Below are 12839 nucleotides of genomic sequence, written 5' to 3' on the forward strand. Positions count from 1 at the left end.
GAAGTGTGTGTGTGAGACACACACATGCATACAGTGTGTGTGTGTGTGTATGTGTATATATATATATATATATATATATATATATATATATATATATATATATTATAGACCCTTTTCACATGACGTCACGACAAACGCGGCCGCCATTTTGGACGTGTACTACCAGTAGTTTACCACAGCCAGCATTGAGGAACGGCAGCAAAGAAAGTGTTTATTTTCAGCAAGACTTCCATCATGCCACTATATTGTTGTGCACCTGGATGTAGTAGCCATCAACAAACAAGGCAAGGGTTATCATTTTATCGGATCCCGGTAGATGCTGACCGACGGAGAAGATGGATAGCGGCACACCAACGCTTGTGTAGTGACCACTTTGTTGGAGGTAAGACGAATAAAATTAGCCAGAAAAGGCATTACATTGCTGTTAACATTCTGTGGCGGCGAGTGTGTAACCAAATAGGCTAAAATAACCCATTGTAACCTCTTTGTTCTTCTGTAGTAGCTATTAGCTAACGACATTAGCTAGCGTTGTGTTCCTTTGCTGTTGGTAGACTGTAGGACAGATCAGAGGCAGTGTCCTACAAGCAGCGCTTAATTTGAGGGGAGCAAGCCGGAGCGCGCTCCGGAACCTCGGGCGTTGGCTCCGGCAGCTATTTACACTGGATCCGGTGATCCGACACCTCTTTTGACTATGTAACAAAACAAACAAACAAACAAACAAATAATTAAATAAAAAAATGCAAGTTTATTTGGTGTTAATGTCTGATTTTGATATCTGTCTTGTTGGTGATTTCTCTCATGAAACGACATCCACAAAATATCTGCAGATGAACTTAATTTGCAGTGTTATTACAAAACATGCCCAGAAGCGCCGCACCCCCTCTTTTTTTCCGCACCGGAGCCGCTTATCCTCTGCGCTCCGGGACCTCCCACTTTACAAATTAAGCACTGTCTACAAATAAGTGTTCAAAACAATAGGAGCATGTATTTGTCTCTTAAATCCAGGCCGTTCCCTGTAATCTGTCACAACGGTTGGAGAAAGTAATGGCAAATAGTGAGTGCACAAACCATAGAAGGGAAACTGTACACAGTGCCAGGGCAGTGTGATGGTATGTCTACTTTTAGATTGTGTTAGCTTATCAATGAACACACTCGTCACTCGACGAGTTTCACGTCTTTACGACGGATACTTAAATGTGTGTTAGGTATTATTGTTGCAGTCTAAGCAGTCATTGTAGCAGATAGATGAGCAAGAACCGAAAGGGTCTGTGCCATAAACCGTTATTTCTGTACGGCGTTGCTAATGTGTCATTACTGTTGTTATTTCTCCCTCTGCTCGCCCTGTAAATGCCCTACGTTGCTGGATAGCGAAGGTGTTTTCTGCATCTCCCTCCTTTTTCTTGTATGTTCTCCGTTTGTCGCCTTCCTCACATTCAAACCAATTCGAGCCGAAGTCCGCTACATGTCCAAAATGGTGGTCGCGTTTACGAAGGTCACGTGACTGAAAAGGGTATATATATATATATATATATATATAGTGGCGATCCTAGAGTGATTTACTCCCCGGGCGAAACCCCCTGCTGGTGCCCCCCCCCCACCCCCCCGCCCCGCCCCGCCCCGCCCGGCCCGTCTTTTTTTTTCGGGGGGTTTTTTTGGGGGACTTTTTTTTTGGGGACCTTTTTTTTTTCGCGCCCCGCGCTCGTGCCGCCCCCCCGCGTTGGGCTCTGTATTAGCCAACAGAATGTTAACAGCTTTACATGGTCGTTTAAACATTTCTCGTCATGTGTTGTACGTCGCGGACATAAATTTGTTGTTACCAGAATGGCAATGATCAAGTCGTAATGTATTACTTAAGACTCTGTGTAATGTCATAGTAGTGTAGTACTATGGTAGTAAAGTCTTTTTGATGACTAGTACAATGTTCCGCTGGCGGGATTGTGCATATTATGGGGCTACGACAAGTTAGGCACACACACACACTGATGACGTCACCTGCGCAACTTTGGTATCGAGGGCTACCGCATGACGTCACCACGCCGCGAGATTTTGTTAAGCGCCATATTGGAAGACCAAGTACACATCTATGCAAGTACATACATTCATAAAACAAACTACACCTGAAATGTAGCCAGGGGCCGGTTCTGCCCTAATCTGGACCCGGGTGCAACATCGCGCAACCCCCCCCCCCCCCCCCCCCCCCCAAAAAAAAAAAAAAAACACCAGTCTAAATCAGGACAACCATTACATAACTATAACTATAAACATTTTATATCAACTATTTTAACTAAATGGGCTATAATAAATAAGCCTGCAGGCAGCCACAGCGGGCTGCCTCAGAAAAGTAACCATTCAATGACACAACTGAAAGCCTGCAGCCACGGCGGGCTGCCTCAGAAAAGTAACCATTTGTCCTACCTTAAAACTCGTTTTGCATTTTCTGCCTCCTTTTTTGTATTTTCGACCCTCCGTTTATTTTCTTTCCTTTTCTGAAAACCCGATTTGTGTCCAGACATTTTGTTCTGCTACCAACGAACTAACTCGTCAGGTCTCGTCTCTCGAGCCCGCGATGATTCCTGGAGACACTCAGTAATGCACTTATTCTCTATCTCCTGGCAGAAAGCTCCTTGGTTTGCTTGTGTCTCAATCACAGCTGGTATTCTGTAGAAAGACTTCTTTTCACCTTTCCCATCAGCTTTGTTGGAACACCCTAACACAGCACAAAAGTTTACCATTGTAGGTTTATGATGAATCAAGTGCCTCGTGGGTTTAAATTCTGCGCGCTGCCGTTATTTCCCCCCTAATCACGAGTTTGTTGGTCTTCCAATATGGCGCAGGGTTTGTTTACTTCCGGTTTCCGGTGACGTCAGTGAAAAGGGTCTATTGGGCTTCCCCATCCAAAATGTTCACACACACACACACACACACACACACACACACACACCCACACACACACACCCGCCCGTCTTGTTTTTTTTTTTGGGGGGGGGGGGGGTTTGGGGGGGGACTTTTTTTTTTGGGGGGGGTGACCGTTTTTTTTTTTTTTCGCAGCCCAAGCTCGTGCCGCCCCCCCCGCGATGCCGCCCCGGGCGGCTGCCCGGTCGGCCCGCCCCAGGACCGCGCCTGTGTGTGTGTGTATATATATATATATATATATATATATACTGTGTGTGTGTGTGTGTGTGTGTATGTGTATATATATATTGTGTGTGTATATATATATATATATATATATATATATATATATATATATATATATATATATATATATATGAGTGATTCCACGCTTATGGGTACTGAAATGGGGACATGAATTTATTTTTAAAAATTCACCTAAAACCATTTCTTTTTTTTACCATCAGGTCACAAAACATGTAATCTTTAATGAATGATATGTTAAAAGATAACTTTAATTTTCTGAGATGTAATAAAAACATATTTATATGCCAAAGTCAAGCCTATGAGTTCCAAAATGATGTCTGTTACATTACTTCTGTTATGATTGTCCATCTCGCGTCTGTTACAATTAATTACAATCTAGCTATATACCATGTTAATCTTATTGAAAGAATGTGTATGTTTATTCTACTACACATGTTTATTAATTATATTTGCTAAAACATCACCTTCCTATGTTTCAAAAAGTAATTCTACATTGTTAAAATTGAGAATATATATGTCCACAACACTTCTGTTACGTTCTGACTTTGGCATATAAATATGTTTTTATTACATCTCAGAAAATTAAAGTTATCTTTTAACATATCATTCATTAAAGATTACATGTTTTGTGACCTGATGGTAAAAAAAGAAATGGTTTTAGGTGAATTTTTAAAAATAAGTTCATGTCCCCATTTCAGTACCCATAAGCGTGAAATCACTCATTCATATATATATATATATATATATAATGTGTGTGTGTGTGTGTGTGTGTGTGTGTGTGTGTGTGTGTGTGTGTATATATACACTTCTTCTGTCTGCATTTTTATCCCTGATATATATATATGACATTGCACAGTTGCACAAAGATATGAAGTTTAACTTCGAGTGGTGAACATATTAATGAATGAGCAAAGCGAACGGGTGGAATGTTTTTCAACACAAGAAAAAGAAAATAAACCATGTAATGTTCTTCATATTATATCGGCACATCCACAAAACAAATATGCAAGTGAATCAAAAGAATTTTAATTCTGAACTGGTTCGCCCTTTTGACAACGCACGTGAAGTCAGGGGGAAAACGCTGGGAGTAACATCATTGGAGTGAAATATCAGGAATTATACATACAGGACACTTTTGGGATGGAATAAAAAAATTATTCTATTCCTTTCTAGTGGGTTTCATTCATGTATTTAAAAAACCCCACAACTTAATCAAAATAATTTTAATTTTGAACCGTTTTGCCATTTTGACAACGTGCATCTAGTTAGTGGGGAAAATGCTAGGAGTGACATCATCGGAGTGAAATATTGGGAAAATGTCACTGAGATCCATGATGAATTTTGTCTGAAAAATGCGAGTTTTTCAACATGAGAAGATATACTTCATATCTTCAAGTCAACGTGTGATTTTCTTTTTATTATATTGGCATATTCACAAACAAAAAAGTACCCAAATTTATCAAAACAATTAATCGATTTCCTCATGAATGACATATAGAGATTTAGGTCATGATTTTGGTTCTCCGTGTCTTGGCTGTATAGCTCATATGAAAAAATACGAGTGGTCCATTTCCCAGTAAAACTCTCTTGTCCATACAATATCCAACAACACACAGATTATCCATTGATAGTATACAATGTCTCGTCTCGTCTCGTCTCGTCTTTGTCCGCTTATCCGGGGCCAGGTTAAGGAGGCAGCAGTCTGAGCATGGAAGCCCAAACTTCCCTTTCCCCAGACACCTCAGCCAGCTCTTCAGGAAGAACACCGAGGCGTTCCCAGGCCAGCCGAGAGACATAGTCCCTCCAGCGTGTCTTGGGTCTTCCCTGGGGCCTCCTCCCGGGGGGACATGCCTGGAACACCTCCCCAGGGAGGCGTCCAGGAGGCATCTGAAAGAGATCCCCGAGCCACCTCAGCTGATTCCTCTCGATGTGGAGGAGCAGCGGCTCTACTCCGAGCTCCTCCCGAGTGACTGTGCTTCTCACCCTATCTCTAAGGGAACGCCCAGCCACCCTGTGAAGGAAACTCATTTCGGCCGCTTGTATCCGCGATCTTGTTCTTTTGGTCATTGCCCAAAGCTCATGACCATAGGTGAGAGTCGGAACATAGATCGACCGGTAAATCAAGAGCTTCGCCTTTTGGCTCAGCTCCTTCTTCACCACAACGGACCGGTAAAGCGACTGCATCACTGCGGAGGCTGCACCGATCTGCCTGTCGATCTCACACTCTATCCTTCCCTCACTCGTGAACAAGATCCTGAGATACTTAAACTCCTCCACTTGAGGCAGGACTTCTCCACCAACCTGGAGAGGGCAAGCCACCCTTTTCCGGTTGAGAACCATGGCCTCGGACTTGGAGGTGCTGATTCTCATCCCAGCCGCTTCACACTCGACTGCAAACCGCCCAGTGCATGCTGAAGGTCCTGGTTTGAAGAAGCCAACAGGACAACATCATCCACAAAAAGCAGAGATGAAATCCTGTGGTTCCCAAACAGGATTCCTTCCGGCCCCTGGCTGCGCCTAGAAATTCTGTCCATAAAAATTATGAACAGAACCGGTGACAAAGGGCAGCCCTGCTGGAGTCCAACATGCACTGGGAACAGGTCTGACTTACTGCCGGCAATGTGAACCAGACTCCTGCTCCGTTCATATAGGGACCGGACAGCCCTTAGCAAAGAGCCCCGAACCCCATACTCCCGAAGCACCCCCCACAGAATACCACGAGGGACATGGTTGAATGCCTTCTCCAGATCCATAAAGCACATGTGGACTGGTTGGGCAAACTCCCATGAACCCTTGAGCACCCTATGAAGGGTATAGAGCTGGTCCAGTGTTCCGCGACCAGGACGAAAACCACATTGTTCCTCCTGGATCCGAGGTTTGACCATTGGCCGAATTCTCCTCTTCAGTACCCTGAAGTAAACCTTCCTGGGGAGGCTGAGAAGTGTGATTCCCCTATCATCCAAGATGGCGCCACAGACGGCTACCTTGGGACTTTGCTCTCTCGTACTTTCTATGTTTTGTGTAATTGTTGCGTTAATTCTTCTTCATGCTTTCATGGAAAGCTGCTGCGCTGAGGTTTTTTAAATGTTTCCACATAGTGCTCCTGATAGGAGCATAATGCGGAGGTGTTTTTTTCCTCTCATCTCACATTGCTCTGCCTCTCCTCCCCTGAGCTTTCCTGCTTCTGCTCTGCTGACTCATCTTGCCTGAGAGACCCTTTCTGCATTGTTCTTCAAATCAAAATTCATGGATTTGATAAACTGGTGTCTTCACGCAATTGACACAATCTTCTCGACGAGAAGCCTGGGTTCAGGGGAACCAGCCTGTCCTGCCGGAACGTTCGCAGCTGGATATACGATGGACACTTGGGAGAAGTGGCGTGTCATGTGCCTGGCGGTTCTTTCTGTGGAGGACATTGAGGATATTTACCTATTCGAACCATGATCACAGGACTTTTGCTGATTGGACTAGGCGTTGCCCTGGTGTATCGAGGAAATCAGGAAATGGTGACAGCTGTTCAAAGCCCCATAAAGCTGCCCAACATGATTGAAGCGGTGGGCAGAGCTGTCGGCACTCAGACTGTGGCTATTCAAAACTTGAGCTGCTCGGTGGATTCCATATTGGAGAAGTTGATGGCTTTGCAGAGAGATATGGATCATTTTAGTGACCAGAATGGACAAGCGGGGTAGTCTGCCACGTCTACCTGTTTCAAGCCTAAACAAATTCCAATCTTATCTTCGGCTCTCCCAGCCAGCACTGCCTCAAGGTCGTTGCTGGAGCAACAGTCTTCCCCTGAAGATCACTGCAGTTAGACTCTCTCTCTGTATTTCCTATTATTCCCTACTATTGCACCATTCCTTTGTTTTGTTTGCTTGCTTGTTCGTTTTGTGTGTACACTTTTATCTGTGTTGTACTATGAAAGCTAAGTGGTACCAGAGTAAAATTCCTTGTGTGTGTTCGCACACCTGGCAATAAAAGTGTTTCTGATTCTGATTCTATAATTTGAGCACACTCTCCGGTCCCCTTTCTTAAAAAGAGGGACCACCACCCCAGTCTGCCACTCCAGAGGCACTGTCCCCAACCACCATGCAATGTTGCAGAGGCTTGTCAGCCAAGACAGCCTCACAACATCCAGAGACTTGAGATACTCAGGGTGGATCTCATCCACCCCCGGTGCCTTGCAAACCACCTCAGTGACTTTGGCTTGGGTAATGGACGAGTCCACCTCTGAGTCATCAGCCTCCGCTTCCTCAAGGGAAGACATGATGGTGGGATTGAGGAGATCCTCTAAGTATTCCTTCCACTGCCCGACAATGTCCCCAGTCAAGGTCAACAGCTCCCCACCCACACTGTAAACAGTATTGGCAGAGTACTGCTTCCCCCTCCTGAGGCGCCAGATGGTTTGCCAGAATTTCTTTGAGGCTGACCGATAGTCCTCCTCCAAGGCTTCACCGAACTCCTCCCAGTTCCGAATTTTTGCCTCCGCAACTGCCCAAGCTGCGGCACGCCTGGCCTGCCAATACCCATCAGCTGCCTCAGGAGTCCCGGAGGCCAACATGGCCCGATAGGACTCCTTCTTCAGCTTGACGGCATCCCTTACTTCTGGTGTCCACCACTGGGTTCAGGGATTGCCGCCACGACAGGCACCGGAGACCTTGCGGCCACAGCTCCGAACAGCCGTGTCTACAATGGAGGTAGAGAACATGGTCCACTCAGACTCAATGTCCCCCACCTCCCTCGGAAGCTGGGAGAAGCTCTCCCGGAGGTGGGAGTTAAAGACCTCCCCAACCTAGTGCTCGGCCAGACATTCCCAGTAGACCCTCACCATACATTTGGGCCTGCCAGGTCTGTCCGGCTTCCTCCTCCTCCAGCGGATCCAACTCACCACCAGGTGGTGATCAGTTGACAGCTCAGCCCCTCTCTTCACCCGAGTGTCCAAGACATAGGGCCAGAGATCAGATGAAATGACAACAAAGTCGATCATCGACCTCCGACCTAAGGTGTCTTGGTGTCACGTGCACTTATGGACACCCCTATGCTCGAACATGGTGTTCGTTATGGACAAACCGTGACTAGCACAGAAGTCCAATAACAAAACACCACTCGGGTTCAGATTGGGGAGGCCATTCCTCCCAATCACGCCCCTCCAGGTGTCACTGTCATCGCCCATGTGAGCATTGAAGTCCCCCAGTAGAACAATGGAGTCCCCAGTCTGAGCACCTCTCAATACCTCTCCCAGGGACTCCAAGAAGGCCGGATACTCTATACTGCTATTCGGCCCGTAGGCACAAACAATAGCAAGAGCCCTCTCCCCAACCTGAAGGCGCAGAGAGGCGACCCTCTCGTTCACTGGGGTAAACTCCAACACATGGCGGCTGAGCTGGGGAGCTATAAGCAAGCCCACACCAGCCTGCTGCTGCTCACCATGGGCGACTCCAGAGAAGTGAAGAGTCCAGCCCCTCTCGAGGAGCTGGGATCCGGTATACAATGTATATACAGTATACAGTATACAATGTATATACAGATATTATTCTATCCACATTCACTGGATATGAGCAATCATGTACTCTGAGTGGCTACTCTACTCCAAGGCCATCAGCTCATATACTGTGGGTAGAGAAAAACAAAATGGTGGAGCGTTTTCCTGAACCAACTGAGGACAAAATAAAAACTCTACTCGAAAACAAAACCCCAAAAAATACAAAAAAAGTAACAAAATATGGAATAAAAGTATTTCATGGTAAGAATGTATAATTGTTTTTATTTTTCAAGAATTATTATGAGAGCATTTTTCATAAATTGCTACTGTCATTGTGCCAGTTTGTTTACATTCTAAGCAGAAATTATTTTGTCAGATGTTTTGCATAAAGTTTTTATCAAATTTTTGAGAACCTAAAAATAAAATGCTCTGTTTCTCAAAATCCATTGAATGTGGATATAATAAAACAGTTATTCCACTCAATCTCCTCGTACATGGCTTATAGTGATGTGTGACTTGATTTTGTGGAATAACTGTTAAATATACAGATATTATACGTATAACCTAGGATATATACTATGAGTCTTTCAATTATATAGAGATAATATAGAATATACAGAATTACATTACAGAATAAACAGAAATTTAATTCATCAGTTACTTATGCACACAATTTAATGGAGCCACAAGATAATCAGTCAAGGACATGAAATCATAACGTGTGCATGGGTTACGCAGTATTGTTTTTTTTTTTTTTGTCATATGTTTCTATTTTGATTTGTGAAATTAATTTGTGAATAAAATATAATGCAAATGTTTTTGTTTAATGAAAAAAAATGGCAGAGATTTCCTTTACCAACTGAATAGTCATCATTTTTAATCCCAGGATCTTTGAGGTATTCTTCTGAGATATGTTTTATCCCATGCCTTTAAAACAACGATCTCTTAATAAGACACTTAAAGAATCAAAACATGTTTAGCATATTTTAACTAGTAGTACACTGTTCAATCTGCAAGTAAGCATTTGCTTTTGTTGTTCTCTTAGGTATATCCACTACGTCTTTGACCTGGGCAATGGACCCTCTCTGATGAAAGGCAACTCAGACAAGCCACTGAATGACAACCAGTGGCACAACGTGGTGGTTTCCCGTGACACTAACAACATGCACACACTGAAAATCGACTCCCACACCGTCACCCAGCACTCCAATGGAGCCCGCAATCTGGACCTTAAAGGTATCATGTGTCACTAATAACACATACATTATGTCGGGTCAGTGCAAAAATGTCTGTGGGTCACTAATAACGCACATTTTTGATGGCCTTTCAATGGATACATAAAAGTCTTTATGTGTGTCTGTACATTAGTATTTATAGTACTGGATTCATAGATTTGTAGACTTGGGAAGACTAAGGAACTATCCCCCTTCACTCACTGTTACACACATTTTAAGTTAATTGTTGTTTATTTACCTGACACAAAGTAAGACAGGTATTTAGGCTCCTGCTAACTCGAAGTTAGCCTTGCTAGCCATAGGTACAGTAGTTTCTTCATATTCTATTTATTTCCCTTTTACCTCAATAAAAGTAAGGTATTCTTTGAAAGGGGTAGCGAGGATTAACCTACAGCTAGCATTAGACCCATCTGAAGCAGTGCACACACACTCAGAGCAGTGGGCAGCCACACCAGAGCACCCGGGGAGCAGTCAGGGGTTTGGTACCTCGCTCAAGGGCACTTCAGCCCAAGGCCGCCCCACATTAACCTAACTCAGGGGTGGGCAATTATTTTTTCCATGGGGCCACATGAGAAACAGAAAATTTTGTAGAGGGCTGGACCAAAAGGCTGAACTAAATTCTGCATAATATTAATTGTATTTCTTTATATAAAGCAGTAAATAACATTGTTTTTACAAGCTGCTAAGACTGGTAAGAGTATGGAAAAAACAAGGTTGCCTTACAAAAAATGTCATTTATTCAATTAAATTTCCCAAAACAATGGTTAACAAAATGTGAACGTTTGTACCAATTTTTTTCAGTCACATTCACCCCAAAACACAATAAAGACATCACAATATTGTCTTTCTACTCCAAATATCAAGCAAGATACATCATATTATAATAATGATGCCCACATTTGTAGTCTAATCACCTCATTTGGTGTTTTTCAGTTTTTTATTTGTTCAGTGAGAGAAATCTAGTCTCTGTTGGTCTTTAAGGAGTGCATCAGAGTCAGGTTGAATGTCTGAGGTGGAGATGCGAAGCACAGCTGACAGATGATCATCAGTCCATTCGGTGTAGGAATCAGATCTACAGATCGGCTCCGGCGCCTGCTGGTGACGTCACACTACGTGATTGGCTGGACCGTTTGAAGGATGACGTAAAAGTTTGTGGTTGGTCTGGACAAATTACGGAAGTAGTTATCGCGGGATTAGGTTTCGTGGAATTTCATGTCATGTTCATGTCGCATGCATTGCGTTTTTGTTGAACACAACTTCAAAATAAAAGCAATGCACATTCAGTCCATGCATGAGGTAAAATTAGAAAATACATTTATTTTGTAATTTCTAATTAACCTTACGCGGGCCGGTCAGAATGAACCACAGGGCCGGATGCGGCCCGCGGGCCAGGAAATGCCCAGGTCTGGCCTAACTGCATATCTTTGGACTGTGGGGGAAACCGGAGCACCCAGAGGAAACCCACACAGACATGGGGAGAACATGCAAACTCCACACAGAAAGGCCCTTGCCGGCTGCTGGGTTCGAACCCTGAACTTTCTTGCTGTGAGGCGACCGTGCTAACCACTACACCACCATGCCGCCCCAATCTACAGCTAGTTGTATACTAGCTACAGTACTTTTTCACCCTTTGACTTTACCTCAGACAAATTAAGGCATTCTCAGACATGGTTAGCTAGAGTTAATGTACAGCTAGTTGTATACGAGCTACACCCCCCCCCCCCCCCCCCCCCAGTTTACCTCAGACAAAGTAAGGCATTCTCAAACAAGGTTAGCTAGAGATAACCTACAGTTAGTTGTATACTAGTTACTCCCCCACCCCCTTGAGTTTACCTCAGACAAAGTAAGGCATTCTCAGACAAGCTTAGTGAGAGTTAATCTATGGCTAGATGTCTCCTAGTTATTGTGTCCCCCTTGAGTTTACCTCAGACAAAGTAAGGCATTCTCAGACAAGGTCCATCCATTATCTGTAGCCACTTATCCTGTTCTACAGGGTCGCAGGCCTCAGACAAGGTCAGCTAGAGTTAATATACAGCTAGCTGTATACTAGCTACTTTCTTCCTCTTGAGTTTACCTCAGACAGAGTAAGACAATGTCAAACGTAGCTCGGCTCATGCTAACTTTCGACAGTACTTTACTAGCAATAGGTAGTGTAATCCACCACATTCTAGGGTTTTGTCTGCCTTTTACCTAAGATAAAGTAAGACATTTTCAGAGTGTGTGTCCATATGACATTTTTCTCTGTCAGATAAGTTCTGGGTATTGCTTCATCTGAAAAATGCTCTCATGCTATGAATTGATTTTGTTTTTTATGACAACAATTGGTTATATTGCCAAAATATCACCACTAACCACCGTGTCACTGATTGCCTTGAAAAGGAATCACAGTATGATCGGTTACTCTAGGTACTCACATTTGCTCTCCTCATTGGGAACAAGTGAAAAAAAAATGTTGCTAGTGCTCAAAAAAAAATGTTATGTGGATAGTCACCCTCAGGTGACATGTAGCTAACTTTACAGTCTAGCAAATGATATTTTGCTATTATTTGGTTGTTTATTCCAACAAATTCCAGTGTTTTGTTTTGTTTTTCCCTTCCCCCCCAAGACAAAGTGAACCATTATCAGACAGGCTAATGTTGTACTAACTCTGCAGCCAAGTTAACAGTTTAGTATCTATCTATCTATCTATCTATCTATCTATCTATCTATCTATCTATCTATCTATCTATCTATCTATCTATCTATCTATCTATCTATCTATCTAATCAGGCAAGCTTCAGGTGTGGGTGGAGCACAGAAGCATGGCAGGCGGCTGGTTGTGTTGAAGAGGGGTTTTTATTTTATAGCTTTTCAGCATAGGGCTCCAAAAAACTCACTCACTCTCAGACACGCACACGCCCACACACATACAGGCTATCAACGAGCCCTTGGCTCCGACTTCCCCTTCTCACTCTCCTTTTTATCGG

At 43.7% G+C, this 12839-nt stretch overlaps 1 protein-coding gene across 2 annotated transcripts in view; it reads left to right on the forward strand.

Annotated features, from left to right (window-relative positions):
* The window catches only part of nrxn2b (neurexin 2b), a 1271620-nt gene that overhangs the window by 656820 nt on the left and 601961 nt on the right, over window positions 1–12839 (forward strand). For both annotated transcript variants that reach the window (XM_060917059.1, XM_060917060.1), the window contains one exon: window positions 9684–9874. In XM_060917059.1, the coding sequence (XP_060773042.1) occupies window positions 9684–9874 (191 nt within the window). The remainder of the gene's footprint in view (window positions 1–9683; window positions 9875–12839) is intronic.

Source organism: Neoarius graeffei, chromosome 3 (assembly GCF_027579695.1).
Source record: "Neoarius graeffei isolate fNeoGra1 chromosome 3, fNeoGra1.pri, whole genome shotgun sequence".
Classification (NCBI taxonomy): Eukaryota; Metazoa; Chordata; class Actinopteri; order Siluriformes; family Ariidae; genus Neoarius; species Neoarius graeffei.